At 46.2% G+C, this 18916-nt stretch overlaps 1 protein-coding gene across 3 annotated transcripts in view; it reads right to left on the bottom strand.

Annotated features, from left to right (window-relative positions):
- The window catches only part of NR5A2 (nuclear receptor subfamily 5 group A member 2), an 82415-nt gene extending 63759 nt beyond the window's left edge, over nucleotides 1–18656 (bottom strand). The window contains exons 1-5 of one of the 3 annotated variants that reach the window (XM_057364246.1): nucleotides 18350–18656; nucleotides 9146–9283; nucleotides 6644–6762; nucleotides 5273–5414; nucleotides 1920–2566 (exon numbers count right to left, since the gene is read on the bottom strand). In XM_057364246.1, the coding sequence (XP_057220229.1) occupies nucleotides 1920–2566; nucleotides 5273–5414; nucleotides 6644–6762; nucleotides 9146–9283; nucleotides 18350–18413 (1110 nt within the window). In that variant the 5' untranslated portion in view covers nucleotides 18414–18656. Of the gene's footprint in view, nucleotides 1–1919; nucleotides 2567–5272; nucleotides 5415–6643; nucleotides 6763–9145; nucleotides 9683–18349 lie in introns of those variants that run through there. The other 2 variants (XM_057364247.1, XM_057364249.1) reach the window with 2 other exon arrangements.
- Nucleotides 18657–18916: the final 260 nt, after the last annotated feature.

Genomic DNA, 18916 nt, shown 5'->3' with positions numbered 1-18916 from the left:
AGGCTCTATGTAGCTCATTTTTAGAATACATGTATTTTATACAGAAGTCTGCATAGTGTATAATACATCCAGAACCAGGAGAAGTTGGTCAGCATTTTCATAGACATATTTCTGCATTTTTTGTGTTAATGCTAGCAAACACAGGTTGGTTGAAGAATATAATCCGGGCTGGGTTAGARGTGAAGACCATCTCCAAAACTGTTCCAATATAGCATATTGAATGCTTATAAAATTTCTCACTTTAATCATAAATAGAATTTTAGGGCATGTCATAACTTAAAAAWTTGTACACTGAAAGGTATATGCAATACAGTCATTTTTAACACTGTTACACTAAACTAAAGTACTCCCCGGTGCATGGATAAAAAATCTGCTCTCAGATATTTATGACATAGTCTATTGGAAATATAACACATTCACAATTTCAATTTTTAAAATATTTAAAATGGGTAGCATGACTTATAGCTGACTATAAAATTGTATACAACTGAGATAGCAAACATGTGAAATCTTTTCCTCTCTTTAATGCATTTTGGCTTTCCTGTCTGAGTAAATCTCCTCTCTTCTCTTCTTTATATAGGCTGAGTTTTCAATGATTCATGCAATCATTCTCACAAAAGATTGGAGAGAAGCTGGAGTTGTATATGCAACATATACAGCTTGCTTTTCTTGTACTCAAGCTTTGTTTCATGTATCCATGTCCTTACGGTTATGACAAACAAACTGTTGTAGCAAGCTTTCTGAGTACAGCTTTTCAATGGGATCTCCCTTTTGTCCTTCCATGTAGATTCAATTCTCAGTGAAATTCTACAGTAATTGTTGTATTTGGAAGGTGAGTTATTTTGCTGTAGCTTGAAAGTAGTCAGAAATGACTGGTGGTCACAAAACTTTACAGATTTCAGTTGCAAATACATGTGGCAACAAGATCTCTGTAGTAGACAGTAACTAGCAATGTTACAGGGAAATTCAGATGTGAATTATACTTGTCATCTCAAGGATTTTTTTGAGACAGAAGATTATTCTTTCCAGAGCTAATTTCAGTATCAAAAGAGTGGTTAAAACCTGTAGTTCACATCTATTGTCTGATCTCAAATTTCTTAATTTCTTAAAATTTCTGGCTTGAAATTTCAGACCTGATCTTGACAGACCACACAGCTGCTCTATCAATAAGTCTGAGTATTGTAAATGGGGAATATCTGTCCATCAGAAAGCTATGCATGAGGATTTCCTGGGCGCTCCAATAAAATAAGGATCTTAAAGTCATAGTAGCAGCCTAGACTAAAGGAATCCCCCATATATCAGTGGTGATATGAACCAAAATGAGGCCTTAAGATATCTACCTCCTCCTTGTTTTCTCTSCTGTGTATATCTATCCTGTTTAGGTTTCAGACTACATGGTTAATTAGACATACAAGAATGCACAAAATAATATCCCATTGAGAAACTGAATATTCCAAATAGGGACTTTTATAAAAGTGTGAATGGAGATGGATAGAAATGGCATTCCTCCATATGTTAAAGAAGGTAATTAAATAATTARATAAATGGATTTGAAATGGTGTAAGAGGTGTGCTTACAACCCTGAGTATGARCCAGACAGTAAACGATGCTGACAGGGAAGGAGTAGAATTTATATGAGTACCTCTGGATGTTAACAATAGTTGTGATAAATACTGAAGTACAGAAAAGCTGATTTGAATATTGAATCTGTTTGCTACAGCTAATTACAGACTTAGGTGGAAGTCAGCGGCAAGTTTCTCCTTGTAATAGTCTGCCTACTTCATGCCAAATAAATAAAGAATGAGATGCTTGGGGAGGGAGAAAACAAAACCCATGCTTTCCCGCTTGAAGTACAAGATTGTGAGAAATAGTATTTTTTTCTTGACTGAATGATTATATAATGTAACGTTGTTACCTACCTTAAGTTCTCTGAAGAAGATGCTACTCCTAGCCCACTCAACAATGGAGAAGAGGGTTTGGTCAGCCATTTTACACATAAGCCCGAATGTGTTGAGCTTCTCATGTTTGCTTCTGTTGGCTTGCTCTTGCTGCAGATATGCCATGATTTTAGCTTGGACTTGCGGCTCATCTGGCTCACATTTCAGGAGTTCCAATATCAGATGTGGGATACTTGCTGGTGAGCTTGTTTGGTAGCTATCCATGTATGAGTAGCCCATTATTGACTCCGGTGAGCTAGTGTAAGGGTCAGGGTACTCGGACTTGATAGCACGGCTTGGAAAGTGGCCATAGGTTTGGTAGCCTTGCAAACTGCCGTGGGGCGGCATTGTCATGCTGATCGGAGAGGTCACAAAGGGACTCCTGTCATAGTCTGTAGGAGGCAAGGCAGTATGGTTCAGAGGTAGGCCTTTAGAAGCTGAATGGATGTTCTGGATTGCGGAGGATATTGTCAGGTCAGTTGGCATTGCTTGGATCACCTGAGTCATGGCTTCCAGTTTAAGTCCATTTGCTCGGATAAGAGCTTTCTTCTGCTGCTTCAATGCCCTGTCTCTCTTGTACATTGGTCCAAACTTGTTTCGACCGCCACGCATTCGGTCAGCTCGCACAGCTGGCAGGGAACAGGGGGAAGAAACATTGTTAACACTTGGAATCAACATTYTTTAATCAAACATATATCAGGAAAGAGCAGAAATTTTAAAATGTAACTCTTCTATTGTTTGTTTTTTTTTTCCAAATTCAGAGTTGCACTTTTATTCCTAAAGAAAACAATTTATTTTGGCTTAACAAATGCCACTTTTTTCTAGTGATTTAAACGTCACATGCATATATTACTAACAAAGAAGGACTTCTCTGTACATTGATTAGGACACAGGGACAAACACAATGGATGGCTACAGGAATTTCACACCTGCTATGGGATCATGTGGAAATCTCAGTGTACATTTGGGTTTATATCAAGCTATTATGTCATTAAGAAACAAGGGCTGAAGTCCAGAATTTGTCTGAGATGTATCCAGCAGACCACATTGTCTCATTATAATCATTCCATTACTGCCTTCCACCGCAGCAAAACATCTGAAATGTAAATTGTGAAATGTTCAATAGTCACAAAGGGAAATACATTTCTCTTGGCAAAAAGGAAGCCTTTCCTTTTGATGATTCTGTTCAGGTTGGTGTGAAATTTTGAAATTTCTARTCAGCTGAACAGCACTATGGAAATGTTTAGCTGCAGTTGGAATGTACAGAGAGAAAGCTGTCAGCTTGTTGCCTTCCATGTGGAAGGTAGAAGTGAAACAGRAACTATTGACACTGTTCTGGTTTATAATATCTCTGGAATTAGAAATAATTAAAACAAATCCTGCTYAACAGCTGCCTTGGGAGTCATACTGGTGGTCTCTGTCACAGCAGTGCCTGTCACCATGGGATATACGTAAGGAGTTAGGAGCTTTCGCCAAGCCCACCTTGCCCAAAAGCAATTAGATTGAAAGGGGAACCTTTGACAGCCCAGTGACATGTTGAGACTGCTGAGATTGCTGGAGGTTAAGTTCTTGAGCTTTTTATCTTAGGGATTAGTAGGACATTAAAAATTTATTATGAATGCTAGATACGCATAATACTGTACCTTATTGTAAGGACTTTAACGTTCAATGATTTTTTTGGTCCATGGTAATTTATGAACTAGACTTTTAAGGCTATATATATCACTATCAGGGAAATACACACATAAATGTCWCAAGTATTTACAATTAGGAAAGCATGTGTTGTTCCAATTTTCTAAACAGGGAAAGAAGTTGTATGGATGTGTGGATAAGGAAGCTAAAGTACATTTTCTGTGATATCTTWAAAACTATGGGTACTTTGCTTGAATTTGTTGGAAAAATGAGCTGCCAGTATTGCTGCTGAATGTTGACTTTAAATAAAATGCACAAAATTAATTATGTCATGAGTAAATGTAATTAATTTTATACATGGTATCCTCACAGGTACTCTGCAATTAAAAACTGTGAGCCAAATTGGATTACCAAGTGCTTTTGTATTACTCCTATTTAAATTTAAGTTTAACTTWGTGTAATCACAGAAGACAAAATTTGGTCTTGTATCATTGTCAGCAAGTGAGAGGAGTTAAAAGTAGGAGTAGAAAATTGTATTTTATCCTTATTCTTAATGCCAGCAATGACAAAAGGATTCCCTATGATCTGTTATTGTATTATTTGAATTTGGAAGCACATGTGGTGATTCAGGATGTTTATTGCAGTGTGTCAGTTCTAGTCTTTCGGGCAAATACAACAGTATTGAATCAATCAAACTGCAGGAGGCTGATTTTTCTGTTTATCTTCAGTTATAGCAGGAGCTTTCCTTTGTCAGAGTCAGTTGGTTGGATCTTATCCTTTTTGGTTCCCTTCATGGCTTAAGGTTTTCCTCTTTGGCCTGATTTTTCCTGGTTAAGCATCTAGGGTGAATGTCATTTCAGTACAATTGTAACAGTAAGGAAATTAGGAGCTTGTCTTTGGTCAAGGAAAAGTGTCATCCACTGTGAAATCTGTATTTTAATATTTTATATAACATAGTTAGAATGTATGATTCACAAATTCAAGTTGATATTTTTGCATTCGGTTATCTCAAAGGGCATTGTACACTTTTCATTGTTCTCTGTAGATGAGAAAGCRAAATCAAAAAATGTACTTCAAAATGCCTTATTCTCTTTCAATTGCAATAGCCTTGCAGGTGTAGCATCACAAAAATGTAGGACACAACTTTAGAGATTATTTGGTTCCTTAATCTCAAAGGCAAATTGGTGTGAGAAAAAACCCTTATTGTTTTCTATTTCTTCGTGTTCTGGCTTCTTGTCAAAAAATATAAGTAAAAAAAAAAAACCCAAACAATTTTATCTAGCCCAACCCTAGATAAAACACAAATAAAATCAGATCACTCTCCATAGCAAATGAATATTTTTTTTTTCTAATCTGGATACTTGTTACAAATTTTATGTTTAATCTAAAGTAAGTCTTTTACAAAAGCTGGAAAACTATTAAATCTACATCCATGAATTCTCAAACTTTAAAAGCCTAAAATATCAAACTAAATACTTATATGACAACATGGATTATGGTTTTGACTGGTTCCTAGTGATCTACCATTTACTTACTAGATTTTTTTTTATAAAGCAACAGTTTCACTGAGTGYACAAATTAACCTTTTATTATAATTTCAAAGCCATAAATATATAACTTCTTAATATAAAATACAATGCAAAACATTTAWTCCTATAATTTTATGGTATAATTGAAGATATCAGCAAGACTATATCTCTTACCTTCCAATTTCATTCCAACACTTAGACATTTTTGAAATCGACAGTAAGGACATCGTTTTCGCTGCGTTTTGTCAATCTGGCAATTCTGATTTTCTATACATGTGTACCTTTTGTTATTCTGGACTGTTCGCTTAAAGAACCCCTGTATGATAGACACAAAAATTAGCCTGTTTTGCWTGAACGTGTGTTTCAGCATTTATGGAAATGATTGTAATATAATTTTCCAATGCCATTCAAGCACTTAYAAAGTTACACAGTTTATTTTAAATTACTGAGCTGAACCCAGAAGAAAGCCACTAGACTCCAGAGGAGGTTTTTTTTTTGTGTTAGTGCTATGTTTTATAGGCTGATGTCAAAGCTTTAAGAAGGCTGTACCCTGCTATGCCTCAACATTGGTGGCAGAAATAGTGACACTAACCAGTTCCTTTTGTGTTCTTTAATCACTGTAGAATTATTAAAGTCTTCCTTTTAAAGTAGTTTTTCATAAATAAAGAACACTGTTGCAAAGATAGCAGAAGTACAGAGTATCTCTGGCTATTGCACGTCCCAGTGGGGCATGCTGGATGCATAGTAAGTGCTTGTCGTTCACTTCTCATTGATTATTTTTTAGAGAAAATATACTGGGCTAAGTTAATTTTTCCATGCAAACAAACGTTTTCAATTGCACTGTTCTGGCAAAGGAGTTTCCCTTACAGTGCACTGTTTAAGTAACTATAAAAAAACTTTAAAAATTTTACATGAAAACTCTGACATGTCATAAATTCACAATTATTTAAACCTTATATCATAATAGACCAATACAGGTATATTCATCCTTCTATGTGTTAATTGGTTGCTTGACTTGGTCTGTCAAGTGAGCTCTGACTGTTACAGTTTGCATGAAAAAAGCACATGGTTATTATAATCACAGAAATTTACATTGCAATATTGAAGGATGAAAACAAAAATCTTAAGAAAGCTGCATTAGATTTTGCAAAGCTGATCTGCATTGGAGTAATCTTCCTACTTTATCCTCCAGAAAAAGAAATACTCTGAATGTATATAAATCAATTAAAACCAGTATTTAGGATAGTTAGGAATGAAAGCTGGTCTAGAACTACATCACAACAGCAAAATACTTAAAAGCAATGACAAAACTACAATGCAAGACAGTCGAAGTTGTTTCCATTTGTGCAAATGTCTCTCTCRAAGACATTTCAAAGTCCTAAAGCTTTTTGATGGTTAATTATTTTATGTGAATACATTAAGAAACATATCAGAAATAACCCACATTATTACACATCTGGTTTATTTAATTATACYTTTCCCCCCTGCTTATATTTGAAACATTTTTGCTGTACTTGTGTTTTTATGGAGTAATTAATACAGAACCTTGCAGCTTTCACAGGTGAGAAGTCCATAATGGTACCCAGACACTTTGTCTCCACAGACTGGACACAGCTCTTCTAGGTCTTCATCATAAGAGTAATTCACCATTTTAAACTGAGACACTGGGGAAAGGAGAAATAGCACATTCAATTAGAATTTACATTACTAACTCAAATATTCTGCAACTTCTCTCATCTAGAGAGAAAGCTTAATCAAGCACACTACTAAARAAGTTTTATTTTAAAAAACAAATTGCATGGAGACATGCCACTTTCCATCATCAGCAAATTGTATGGTACTTAGCAAATGTAACAAAATCCATCAGCTTCTAAGTTTTATGCTACAAATATTTATACTTATAGAGTGCATTTAGCCTAGTCCTTACTTTATGGAATCACAAACTGAAAGAATTCATTTAAATCCTAAAATGATCAGGGGCAAGCTTTAAAAAAGCAGAACGAAAAGGTTGTTGCTTGTATATTGAAAGTARTTATTTTCCTTTAAAATTTTCTTTCAACATTAGCCTGCAAATTCTTATGTAGACCAAACCTGTGTAATCCCAGACCCAGCACTTATGCACCGCGTGAAATCCAAGTTAGTTACTCGCAAAATCAGATTAAAACGACGTCCTCCGCGCCTCCCAAGCACGTCGTCTCGGGGTGACCGCCACCCCTGAGGGCCGGGGCGAGCGCTGCGTGCCGGCACCCCCGGCTGTCGCAGCCAGCGGGTCTGCGGCGGCGGGGAGACGCTTTTTAGCTGTCCACGTGTCGACAGAGGGACAGTGAGCCGGGACCGCCGTGCTCGGGGGATGTGATCAGGGTCGGCCCGGCCGGGAGACCCGGCGTCCCCCGATACTGGGGGCTGGCGTGAAACTTGCACGCCGGAACCGCCTGAAGTTTGTGTCGCTCGGGGGAAAGGCGAGGAGGAGCCGACCGTCAGGACGGAACCGGGGGCTAAAATATGCGGAATGAAAGCACGGAGCGCGGTCACTCGAGCCGGGCTCCCCCCACAAGTCATACGCTCTGGTTATTCCTAAGAAGAAACCCTGCTGCTCAACGCGGGGCTGGTTTCCTTCCCCTTCCCTGCTGYTGAATCTCCGACCTGGTCGGTAAGCACCGTGGCAGCGGAGGACTCCTGAATACGGCGAGAGGCGCTGGGTATCGGCGCCGCACTGCTTAGGATGTTGTGCCTCTTTGTCTTTAACTCTGAGGCTGCCACAGTTCGGGGGCACCGAAGTGGTCAGCCTCCGCCCGAAGCCCCAGGCCCGGTCGCCCGGCTTACTAAGGCAAGGGGCTGCGCCCCAGCGCTCGAGGGAGCTCCTGAGGAGCGCGGGGGCATTATCCCACCATCGCACTGCCGGCAAAACGTTTCCTGAGTCACCCCGGCACGGACGGGGATCGCCTCCTGTCAGTGGCGTGSGGCGGACACGGGGCGGCCGCAGGCGGAGTAGGAGGGCCCGACCCTCCCTTCTGCTCCCGGGGTCGCGGTTCCAGGGTCCGGCGCTGGGACGAAGTTCCCGTCCCCATAGGAAAAACTAAGTGGGAAACCAGGGGTTTCCCGAGCGCCGTGCCCTTGCACGGAGCCTCCTCCGCGGGAGAAGAAAGGGGCGATCGGGTCGCCCCCAGCACCTCCGAAGCCCCCGGTYCACCCTGCCCCTACTTCCCAGCAGTCTCCCGAGAGGAGAAGGGATAATTTCTAAAAAGCAGCCGGGACGGCGATTTCTACCCCGGGAAAGTCGCGCGGGGCGGGGCGGGCAGTRCCGGCATACCGGGCTGCCGGCTCCAAGTCAGGGAACCGACCCTCGGCGGGGTCTGCAGCGCCTACCTCCGCGCACCGCTCCGGCCCCGAGCAGGGTACGGGGAACAGCCCGGTCTCCCCACCCCACACAGACATTTCCAGCGCCATCCCAACTCGGGCATCCCTCTGCCTGCCGGGGCACCCCGCAAAGGCACAAATCCGCCGCGGAGCCGGAGCTCTCTGCTGCGAAGTTTCGCGRCACCACCTGCACGGTACCTGTGGGCGCCGCACCCGCGGGACAGAGCCCTCGGCTCCCGTTTCGGGACGGTGTGCGACACACGAGGCACTCGCCAGAACTTCCATGCATAACTCTCCCTGCCATAAACTTCGAAGCAGTTTTGCATGAAACGGGGRTTAGACCGAGAGCCCTTGGCTCTGCTCCGGAACCGGGCAGTGTTCGACGGGACGTTTGCACCCCAGGGAAGGCTCCCGCCGACCAGATGCTTGACGGGTCCTCGGCCCCGTTTGCACCTCCTGAGCAGGGCCTTGTTATGGCCTCGGCCCTGGCGTCCCGGTTCCAGGTTCCTGCTCGAGGCACCCTGAAAGGGTGCGAAGGCGAAGGCAGGGGCTCGGCGGGACGCGGAGCGGGCGGTGACGGGGGAGCTCGCAAGCAACTGCCGCAAACTTTTTTGGCAGAACGAAGAGGCGCTTTGCCGAGAGAAACCCDAGCGTGCGCGGAGGGGGAGCGCCGTGCGTCTCCCCCCTTACCTTGCATGTTTTCCGGCATCTGCCCCTGTTCCCCATTCGACCGGGCGAGTCCCAGGGCCTCCGTTTCCACTTTGGGTAGCATGACAAGGCGGCTGCGAGCCGGGCGGGGGGCTCCGTGTCCGTCCGCGACACCAGCACCTGGACACGGCAGCACAGATTTAGCTGGAGCAAGGAGCGCTGGGCGGCTGCTGCCTCTTCCCCCTCTTCTGTTCTTCCCTCCCTCTGCTCCACGCCAGCCCTTGCCCAGCTGCAGCGGGAGCACCGAGCGGCCCCGGCCGCCGGGAAGCGCCGCCGGGTGCCCGCGGCTAGGGGAGCCGCGGAGCGGCAGTCGGGTTGCAGGCGGCGGGGGGCGGAGGAGAGAGGAGGAGGAGGAGAAGGAAGATCGGGGGTGCCGGGGAGGAAGGAGGAACCCCGGGAGCCCGCAGCAGCTCCGCCCGGGGCTCAGCGCGGCGGCAGCCCGGCACCCCGATCCATGCGGAGCGACACAGTGCACAGGAGCACTCTGCCGCCGCTGGTGCTGCTGGACAGGGTTCCCACCCCCGTCCCCCTCCTCCCTTCCTCCCTCCTCCTCCTCCTTTTCCCACTCCTCCTCCTCCTCCCCCTTTTCCCCTCGGTACAAGTGCGTAGGTGCTGAGTCGGGACCTCTAGCCCCGGGCCCGCGGGGAGGCGCTCCCGGAGCCCGGGGGCTGCAGGGAGCGAGGTCTCCGGCSAAGGGGGGCCCCGACACGGCCGCTGCAGCCAATAAGACAGAGGCGGGATGAACAACACCCCCCTCGCACACACACGCACGGAGCAGACAGTGACCCAGTACAATCACTCCCTGCCCGATTCTTAAACGGAGCTGCAGTGTGAGGGTCTGGGCTGCTGCCTCCCCTCCCCGCCCCAGCAGAGCCTGATGGGSCACTACCCCCCAGAACCGGGCTACGCCCGCTCTGCCTTCAGCGGCCGTGCCTCTTTGCCAGTGGGCAGCCACGCTCAATCTCTCTTGGGGTCGGTGGGTCAATACCTCCGCCCGGCCAGCAGCGGCTGCGGAGACCCCGGCCCTAGCCTACCCYACGGACGGGCGGGGGTGGACAGCGGAAGCTCCAGCTCTTGCGGCCACATTGCCGCCGGGCAGCCCTGGAGTCTGAAACAAGCAAGCGCGAACTCGGTATACCTATTCAGGCTTTTTGGGTCTCCCTTCCCTAAGCTTCTTGCGAAACCGGTCAGTGCAAGTCGCATCGTTTGCACAAAAGGCAAAGCCCTGGCAGAGCCATGGCTTGAGCACCTCTCCCCCCTGCTCACGGTGCAGCAAGCGGCACTCGTTTCCAAGTTGTCCCAAAGAASTCGCTTCTCGCAAGCGGGTGCCTCAGCGGCGAGAGCCGAACAGTCCCKCGGCGCGGCGTTGCGGGGGCTCCGGGAGCGAATGGGTGCTGACCGCCCGACGAACCGGGCCGGAGGTCTGCCTGCCCCCGTTGGCCTTCCCGCCCGTCTCTCGCCGGGAGGGTTTGGGCGGTTCCGCGCCTTTCCTACTGAGCCGCATAGGTTTAATGGTGTGGGATGAGCGATATGTGCACCTTGGAAAGCATCCGAGCCTCTCATCCGAGCTCTCGGTTGCCCGTACTCCTGTGACTCTTTAATCCGTATAAAGTGTTGTATATATTAAGAGCTGAAAATGTTTGGCGGTGAAAACTGCTTCCGATGAAAAGTGGGGCGCGGAAATATCTCCAGCGCGGAATATGGCATTTCCCATCGACTGGGAGAGAGTGAAAACTGGCGGTTGTTTTAACTTATTCAGTAGTGCTGATCATCGCAGTGTGTACCCGCTCTGGGACGAGCGCTCCACATGCAGAGAGCGGACTCGGCTGTGCTCTTAACTTTTTGCGACCGGTAGCTGGGAGACCTTTTCTAATTCAACGCAAATCCCGAGCCAACCCAACACCAGCACCACCAGAGTAAAAAAGTCTTTTTTCCCTTCTCTGTGCAGCGTTTAATATTTGCGGGATGGACCCAACGCTCAGAGAGGCTCGGACCTCTCTGTCTCCTTCCATTTGCCATTCCCTTTCGTGCAAGAACGCGAGCGGGTGAATGATGTCAACACCTTATTTAACAGGTTATAATTTTACAATCTAACTAGTCGTCTGCGAATAAGTTTTAGGACAGCAAAAGCGGAAGGGGGAGCGAACAGCTAAGACGGGTTGGCTGAAAACCATCTAGAGAGAGTGGCCCTGTTTCTGGGCAGAAGCAGCTCAGGTTGAGACCATGTCTCGGCACTTGGCAAGTTATTCCCAGGTGCATTAGTTACAAACTAATGTACTAACTCTGTCAGGCGTCACCGTGTAGCATCGCCCTGCGCTGAGCCCGGGCGGTTCAAGAGTGGCGGCGACAACCGCACCGCGCCGATTCCGCTCCGCTGCCCCGGGCGCCCGCCGTGAGGGCTGCGGTCAGGGGTCTCCGCCGCCCTCCGGCCTCCCGAGCCTGGAGCCGGGCCGCCTGGGCCCGACGGGTGGCCAGAGCACTCCGGGGGCTGTTCGCAGAGGAGCGACGCCTCCTCGCAGCCCTTCCCCGCAGGAGAASAGTTGTCAGAGCACAGCTCCAGCCTCATTTACAGCAGGTCATCAGAACACCTGCGGATCTGGGTCCTGAAGTCTGCTGGGCTCCATTGGGGACAACCGGTCCCCTCCCTCCCRCTGGCCGCCGGGTGGGTCACGCCGCTTGGCGACGCGCCGACGGGGCGCTCCGTGCTGCCGCTCTCTGCTGCTGCTCCGGGAAGGCAGCCGTACTTTGGGGGGAAGCCGGGAAAGGAAACCCCGCATCCGGACAGAGCAGGCGAAAACAGCTCGAGTGCTGCCGGGGTCAGGCGGGCTGCGGCCCCCGMGGGCGGCCACCGCGGCCGTGTCCCTTCAGATGGGTGGCCCGCACAGGGCCGACTCTCCCCGGAGAACACTCCCCCGCGGGCACGGCTCTAGCCCCGATCCTCGGGCTCTTCCCTCCTTCTCGGGGGTTTAATATCATTCTGCCACATTGCAGGGAAGGATTTGGAGCGAGTTCCAACTGTACATGGCAAAGTCACTCTGTGAGATGTTGTTAAGGATGAAAATACTTTGGAATGGTTATTACACATCCACATTTCTCCGAAGTAAAAGTTTAGGGCAGTACATATTATGAATGATACCTGGTCCCTTGTGGCTACTTTTAATTTAACATGGAGTTCTAGCTCTCACGATTGCCTTGAGCAACCTTAATTACCCTTTCTTCTAATCTCTTCTCCATTCCTTACCAAGTTCTCCAAACTTTTTTTTTTTTTTTTTTTTTTTTTTTTTTTTTTTATTTTTTTTTTTTTTTTTTTTTTTTTTTTTTTTTTTTTTTTAATGCGATTTCTCTCCTGAGTTTGCCTGCCTTGTTCTGACTTTGCCTGAAGGTCTTGATTGACGCGTGTAATTATAATTATAAAAGATGATGGCTTGGGGAGCCTCCAGCAGCCTTGATTAGTACAAGGAGCAAGACCTGGAATACTTTATACTTCCCTATTTAAATGTATGTACATTTACATTAAAACCCCCCTACTCTCTAATTTTAAATAATCTGAAGCTTTTCTACCTCTTTGTTTCCAAGAGGAAGAGGCTTCTGTGTGATGATATTTTAAGGCAAACTCCTATTGCTTACAGCTTCCAAGAGGCCACAGAACCTGAGCAAATTTCAGTCTTTTTCTCAGAGCAGACACATTTCCAACTTGGAGGGTCTGCTCCATGAGAAACAAATAGCAGCCTCTCTTCAAGCTGTGTCGAGAGGTGTCCCAGAGAAGGTTTGATTTTCCTTCCCAGAAAAGTAGCAAAAGTGAACGTTTGTGGGGTGGGATGGGGGAATGGGGGGACGACGACGACGACGACGACGACGACGACGACGGGAATAGTTGTTCAAGGAAAACTTTCCAGAAGCAAATGGAATAAATAAATAAGCGGAGGACTGACACTCTTCTGCTGGGAAGTCTAAATCCAAAACCAAAGGGACCTAAAGGGAAGTATTTAAGGAGAGAAATCCGCATCCTATCTCCCTATCTCTCCCGCTGAACATTCCCGTTTGCCGCCACCGCAGAGCCGCTCTGAGCCATCACTCAGTGAAAACAGTGACTTCAGGCAGGCTTGGTGAGGGASTCAGCACCGCGCATCCCGTCCCCGGTACAGCGACGCAGCCTCGGGCACACGCTGTCACTGCCACGGGCACAGACGGGCGCGGCCCTGGGAAGTGCCCCGGAGAAGGCAGCGTGCGGCACTGCGGCAGGCACGGGATCTCTGTGCAGCTGGGAAGGTTCGGAACGCGAGTTTATTGCTTCACCTCACACACCTCTCACGTCCGACTTTACGAGACTGTTTATGCCAGGAAAAGCATGGCCAATACAGGCTCCTCTCCCTCTCCCTCTCCCCTCATGTCTTCCCCCATCTGTCCTTGTCATGATCAGATCACCCCTACAGTATGAAAGGCAAAGTGCTTCGAAACACTCCAAACCCCGTAGCCAACGGTCTTCTCTCATCACTTTGCCTAGGCAATAATGCATTTAATTCTTAGGGATTCATTAAATGGAAGTTGCTAGTGCTTTCACCTCAGGCTTTAGAAAACAAACTGTCCCCTCTACAAATAAACCAACGAACAACCCAGAACAAAAATCCCTAACTCACAAAACCAACCAACATTTTTGAATACAAAAATACACTTCCCCCCATTTTTTATTCTCCCCCCCCCCTCTTTTTTGTTCCATTGTCAGCAAAACAGAGTGGATGCCTCAGACTGAAATACTTTTGTAGTAAAATGCACGCCACAGAGGATCACGTCTGTGCCTGTTGCCTTTTTTAAATGCAGMTAATCATTCACTGTTGTTTTACGGAGACGTCGTTCCTCTCTGGTCCGGCACAGAAAGCCGTTTCCAAACAGTCAATTATTGACTGAGAAGCTATTTTTCAAGCCCGGCCAAGCTCCTGCTGCCCGCCGGAATGCACTGCTGCCTTATGAACACCTGGAAGCAGCGTGATGCAAAATGACAGGAGACTCCAGAGAGAGGAGTGAGCAGGGCCAAGTGGGTGGTAAAGCATCGCTCCGATTGCGTTTCTTTTATGGCTAAGTGAGTCATCAGTGAGGTGTCGTAACACTTCACCGCGTCCTGCCGCYGTCTGCTCCGTCCCGCCCGGGTCGGGGCGCGGGGCCCCGCCGTGCCCCCGTGAGATCGCCCGCTCGGGGCGCGCTCCCTCCCGCGGGGCCGCCCGCATGCGTGTGGGCAGGGACGGCCGGGCACTTCTGGCTGCGAGGCAGCTTTCTGACCGACATTCTGCTGAAGTAACTGGAAGGCGTGGAAGGGCTGAGGCATCCCCGGGCGCCCTCGGGGACGCAATGAGCTGTACCCAGAGCTGGCGACAGGAATTCCCTGCATTGATCCCTTCAGCAGCGTRTTCCACGCGACACTTAAAGAAGTCCAATTTTGCAAGCAGGGGCTCTGTAAGAATTCCCACCCCCGACATAAATGACATGARTTCTGTAGGGAAAACGCCTTTTAGTCCCTCACTGCCTGGACCTGTTGCCGCTAACGGTGCGACGGGGAAACGCGCTCGCTCTGATCGCAGCTGTCTGCCGCGGGGGTGGCGGCTTCCCCCGCAACCGGAGGCGGGGAGGTGAATCCGTCAGCGGGGCCGCTTTCCGCGCCCGCTCGCCCAGGAGCGGAGCGCTGCCCCACCGCGGCCGAGGGACTCCCCGGACCATCCCGACGCTCTCCTCCGCCGCCGCGATCCCATCGCCCCTTCCCAGCACTGATAATTACTTTTCTGATGAGGTTCTTTTGTTTCTGTCTGTGCTGYCCTTCTGGAGCCGAGTGTGGAACCTCTAGTTTAAAAAGCTGGAGCTTAGTCTGGAAATAGAACTCCAAATATATTTGTATATACAGGAAAGCTCCTGTCAGGGCTGAGCACCGGTCTCTGTATCATAAGAGATAATTGATTTCTATCCTGCACAGACAGCCTTAAAAATGAAATTTCTTTTGCTGAGGCAACTGACCTTGATCTGCTGGTGGAAAAAAGCGATGGTTTGGGTCTGTTTCTTCCTTCCCCTTCCCCCTATGTTTCAAAGCTCGGAAAATTTTATTTAAAAATAATTTTATAGCTGATCTTTATCATGAAAAAAGTTTAACCTCATACATATCAGTCTCAAGATTTATCCACACACAATGTAAAATCATAAACTATGAGAAGATAAACTAGGCATAGTTTACACTGAGAAATCGCGATAAGGATTGTGTACATATGCATGTCTGTTCATTGCACATAAGAATGTATTAATATCTATTAATATATAAGGTTGCATATCCATGTAATACATATAATGTACTTCTATAATATGTGAGTAAACTAGACATTAATAATGATCTGTCATGAAGAGTTTTAATCGGTTTCCCCACAAGACAGACTAACACARCTCCTGCTGCAGACAATTCTTCCTTTTCACTATATATATACAGGACAAGTTTGAGAGCTGACCTTTAAATTACCCACATGAACAAGTAGCTTGAGGCATTTTGTAGTGGAGGTTTCCCTCAAAAGACCACAGGCATCACTGCTACTTTGCCTTATGTATTTTGAGGCAAATATTTTTTCCAGACTAACTGGAAAAAATCGGATGCAAATGTAAATACTGTCCCTTCTGCACACAGCTCATTTGCAATATGAGCATGGWAAAGTAGGAAGAAAACTGATAAAAGTAACGAGTTACAGCAAAAGTCCACTGATATAAGAAAATAACCTACGGCATGTCATACAGTCCTCACAGAGCTCAAATTGTTCACTTCTGTGGAAGCTTTGCCTGCATAATTGCTGGCCAGAATCCTAAGACAAACTTTTAAAGGTAGTATATGCTGTCTTTTTTAATCATATGAAAATATTACTACTSCTATTACGACTAAACATAAAAACTAACTTTGCCAAACTCATGAGCCCTAATTATAATACTGTTAACTGCCTGAGGACATACATTAAAATTAAGATGGCAGTAAGTATTCTACAAGCTGAAAGAATTTGCAGTTGGAAACTACAAGTAGATTATTTCTCCTCTTATATAACCGAATATTTTAAGAATTCATTTTAAGATAATGAAACTGTTATTTCTGTTAAATAAGCTAATGCTTATAAAAATTGCATAGTGTCCCAGATGACRCTGAGACAAGAGGCTGATTAGAGAAAAAATAAAATTAGTCAAGTATCTTTGTATTGCCTCAGAATGTGGTAGAAGAAAAAAATCATGGCACTTCCACAAAAACATTTATAAGTCCATGTGGTGTTCATTATCTGGAAGATAGAATGTACTATAAAGAATTTGTGAATTCTAGCTGCCTCTTTGATCATATGACTATAAACCTAAAAGCAGGGGTCAACAACCAGTAGTGCCCACTCACACTCCAGCTCCAGGCTGGTTGTGTTTGCTCTCCAAGGGAGAGATCCACTGCTATTTATGTCGATGTAGTCTRATTTGCATTCATGGGAGCTGGAAGATGCCTTCCTTGCTGGAAGGATGGTGTGGCATGTCACTGGTTTATAACAGAAACTAATGCCACTGGCTACTCCCACCAATTTGTTTTCTCATATCCACATGATTTTGGGAACCAAGACCTGCTAGTCTTTTGGAAACCATTAAAATGGCATTTAATTGGTCTAAATATCACAGGTAAGTGCCTTATTTTCCCTTCTCCTAGGGTTGCATCCTTTCACTCTGMGAAACCTTATCTAAGTGGCCACTCTTTAGATACATGAGATGTATATAACTATTTTACTGTCCCACAGGAGAGGGAACCAGAGAGTCTCTCCCTGGCAGCTAGAAAGAGCAACAGAGCAAGGCCTGTCAGGATAGCTGGACTTGCCATTTTTTCCATTTCTGGGGGCAGAGCTGTGCAGAGGAGCACCCCATACCTGTAGGGAAGCTCTGATGGGACATCTGACTGAAACACAGTTAGGTCCAAGGTAGGTCCTTGGGACCTACCTACACAGGTAGGTCCAAGGGAGCCCTTCCCTGTGAGAAGCAACAGCTCCACCCGGAAGATAAAGATCAGCTAGGTTTGAGGCTATTTCCTGCAGCTGCTGCTGCACCCTCCATCCCCACGGTCCCAAAGCCTCCCTCGATGGCAAGGTGCCCACATCACACCCAGCAGCAGGGTGAACTCCGTGCCTGCCATGTGATGACGCACTTTGGGGCAAGAGAAGGAGAGCATGCCCTGGTTCCACAGGTGAGCCAAAGATCCCTTCTTTCATCCCTGCCAGGAACTGCTGAATGGAGGCACAASCTTGCAAAACCCTGGGCTGTGGAACCTGCAGCGCTGCTGGGCTGACTTGTAAAGATCCTTCTCCTCTGTGAAGAAGAGGSTCCCCTTAGTAAGCCTTGTCCAGCCCTGCTTGGCCCCAGTTTCAACCTGGACACACAGCCTGGTGGGACAGGGGATACTCACCCTGGCAAAGGAAAGACACCTCGGTCCAGGTGTGTGGTGAGAGACAGAATGGCCTGAGACAGGGCAGCAAGGTGGTGGGAACATGCACCCACTGGGGCTCGACAAAAAGCCACCAGAGCCTGGCACAGCTGGCTGTGCAATGCCCTGTGTGCCTGATGGCTTTCTGACAGGGAGCGGGTGCTGTTTCCGTATGCTACTGAAAATATTCACTTCTTTGCTGCTCTGAAGTCTTAATTGACTTTTATTATCCAGCCCACCCTGACTGAATGACATATCTTAATTTTTAGCTATAAGAAAGAATCTACATTTGACAGAAACTACAGTATTACAGAAAAGACAAAAAACATTCCTGAGGTTTTCTTCAACACAAATTATCAGGCCAGAAGCAATTTAAATCTAATTTTTGCAATTTAAATCTAATGTTTCTACACACACACACACACACACACACACACACACACACACACACACACAATTTCACTGTTATTATCAATTGTAATAGATAAAGATACTGTTAGTTATCCAATTGTATATATTTGATAATTACATTACCTCTAGAGAAAATTCTTATTCGATAGATCATCACCTATTTTATTATATTTTTACATGRTATTGTAAAATTTTCTCTTACCTAAATATATGTTCAAATTAATCATGGGCTTGCCCAATTGTAGTGACTTTTTTCAGTTTGGACAGCCACAAATCTAATATATTTATGCAGTCTTCAAAACAGTTAGAAAAGTGTTACTTACCAACTGATGTAAGTCCATGTTTTATAGATTCCTGTCTGATGGCTGTGTGGGAACCAGAAGACATTATTAGGTGTAAATATACCGTACCCTCGGGTACAAGGTGTACAGCATTGAGTACAGGAGAGGTGAAGCCTGTAAACTTTTCTGGCCTTGAGACCTGGGCTATAATAGCCTTCAGTGAAAGTCGGCGTGATGAACAACAACAACAAAAAATTATCCAAGAATTCAGAAAGTAACAAGCATGTCTTTGAGTGGACTCTGTACTTTTTCCAGCATTAGTGACCTGCTGTAAACCATGTATCCCATTTCATGATAGTCTCTAATCAGAAGAATTGGAACTTGTGATAGGTTTGGCACCATCACGTGATTTAGTACAGCTTGATAAGAGACCCTGTTATAAAGTGACAGCAAAAGAGATAAGAACTGTTGGCAGATAATGGCAGAGAAATGATTAACCTAGAGTGGAGAGGTGCTATGAAGCCCAGAGAGGGGAAGGTTGTAAACTTGTGGGGTCATAAGATCATACTGAGGGGATGAAAAGCCATACCAACATGAGCGTAATGACTA

Source organism: Malurus melanocephalus, unplaced genomic scaffold (assembly GCF_030028575.1).
Source record: "Malurus melanocephalus ecotype Western Australia unplaced genomic scaffold, MMel_1.1 scaffold_37, whole genome shotgun sequence".
Classification (NCBI taxonomy): Eukaryota; Metazoa; Chordata; class Aves; order Passeriformes; family Maluridae; genus Malurus; species Malurus melanocephalus.
Note: the sequence above shows the minus strand (reverse complement) of the source record. Positions and strands in the feature narration are given on the sequence as shown.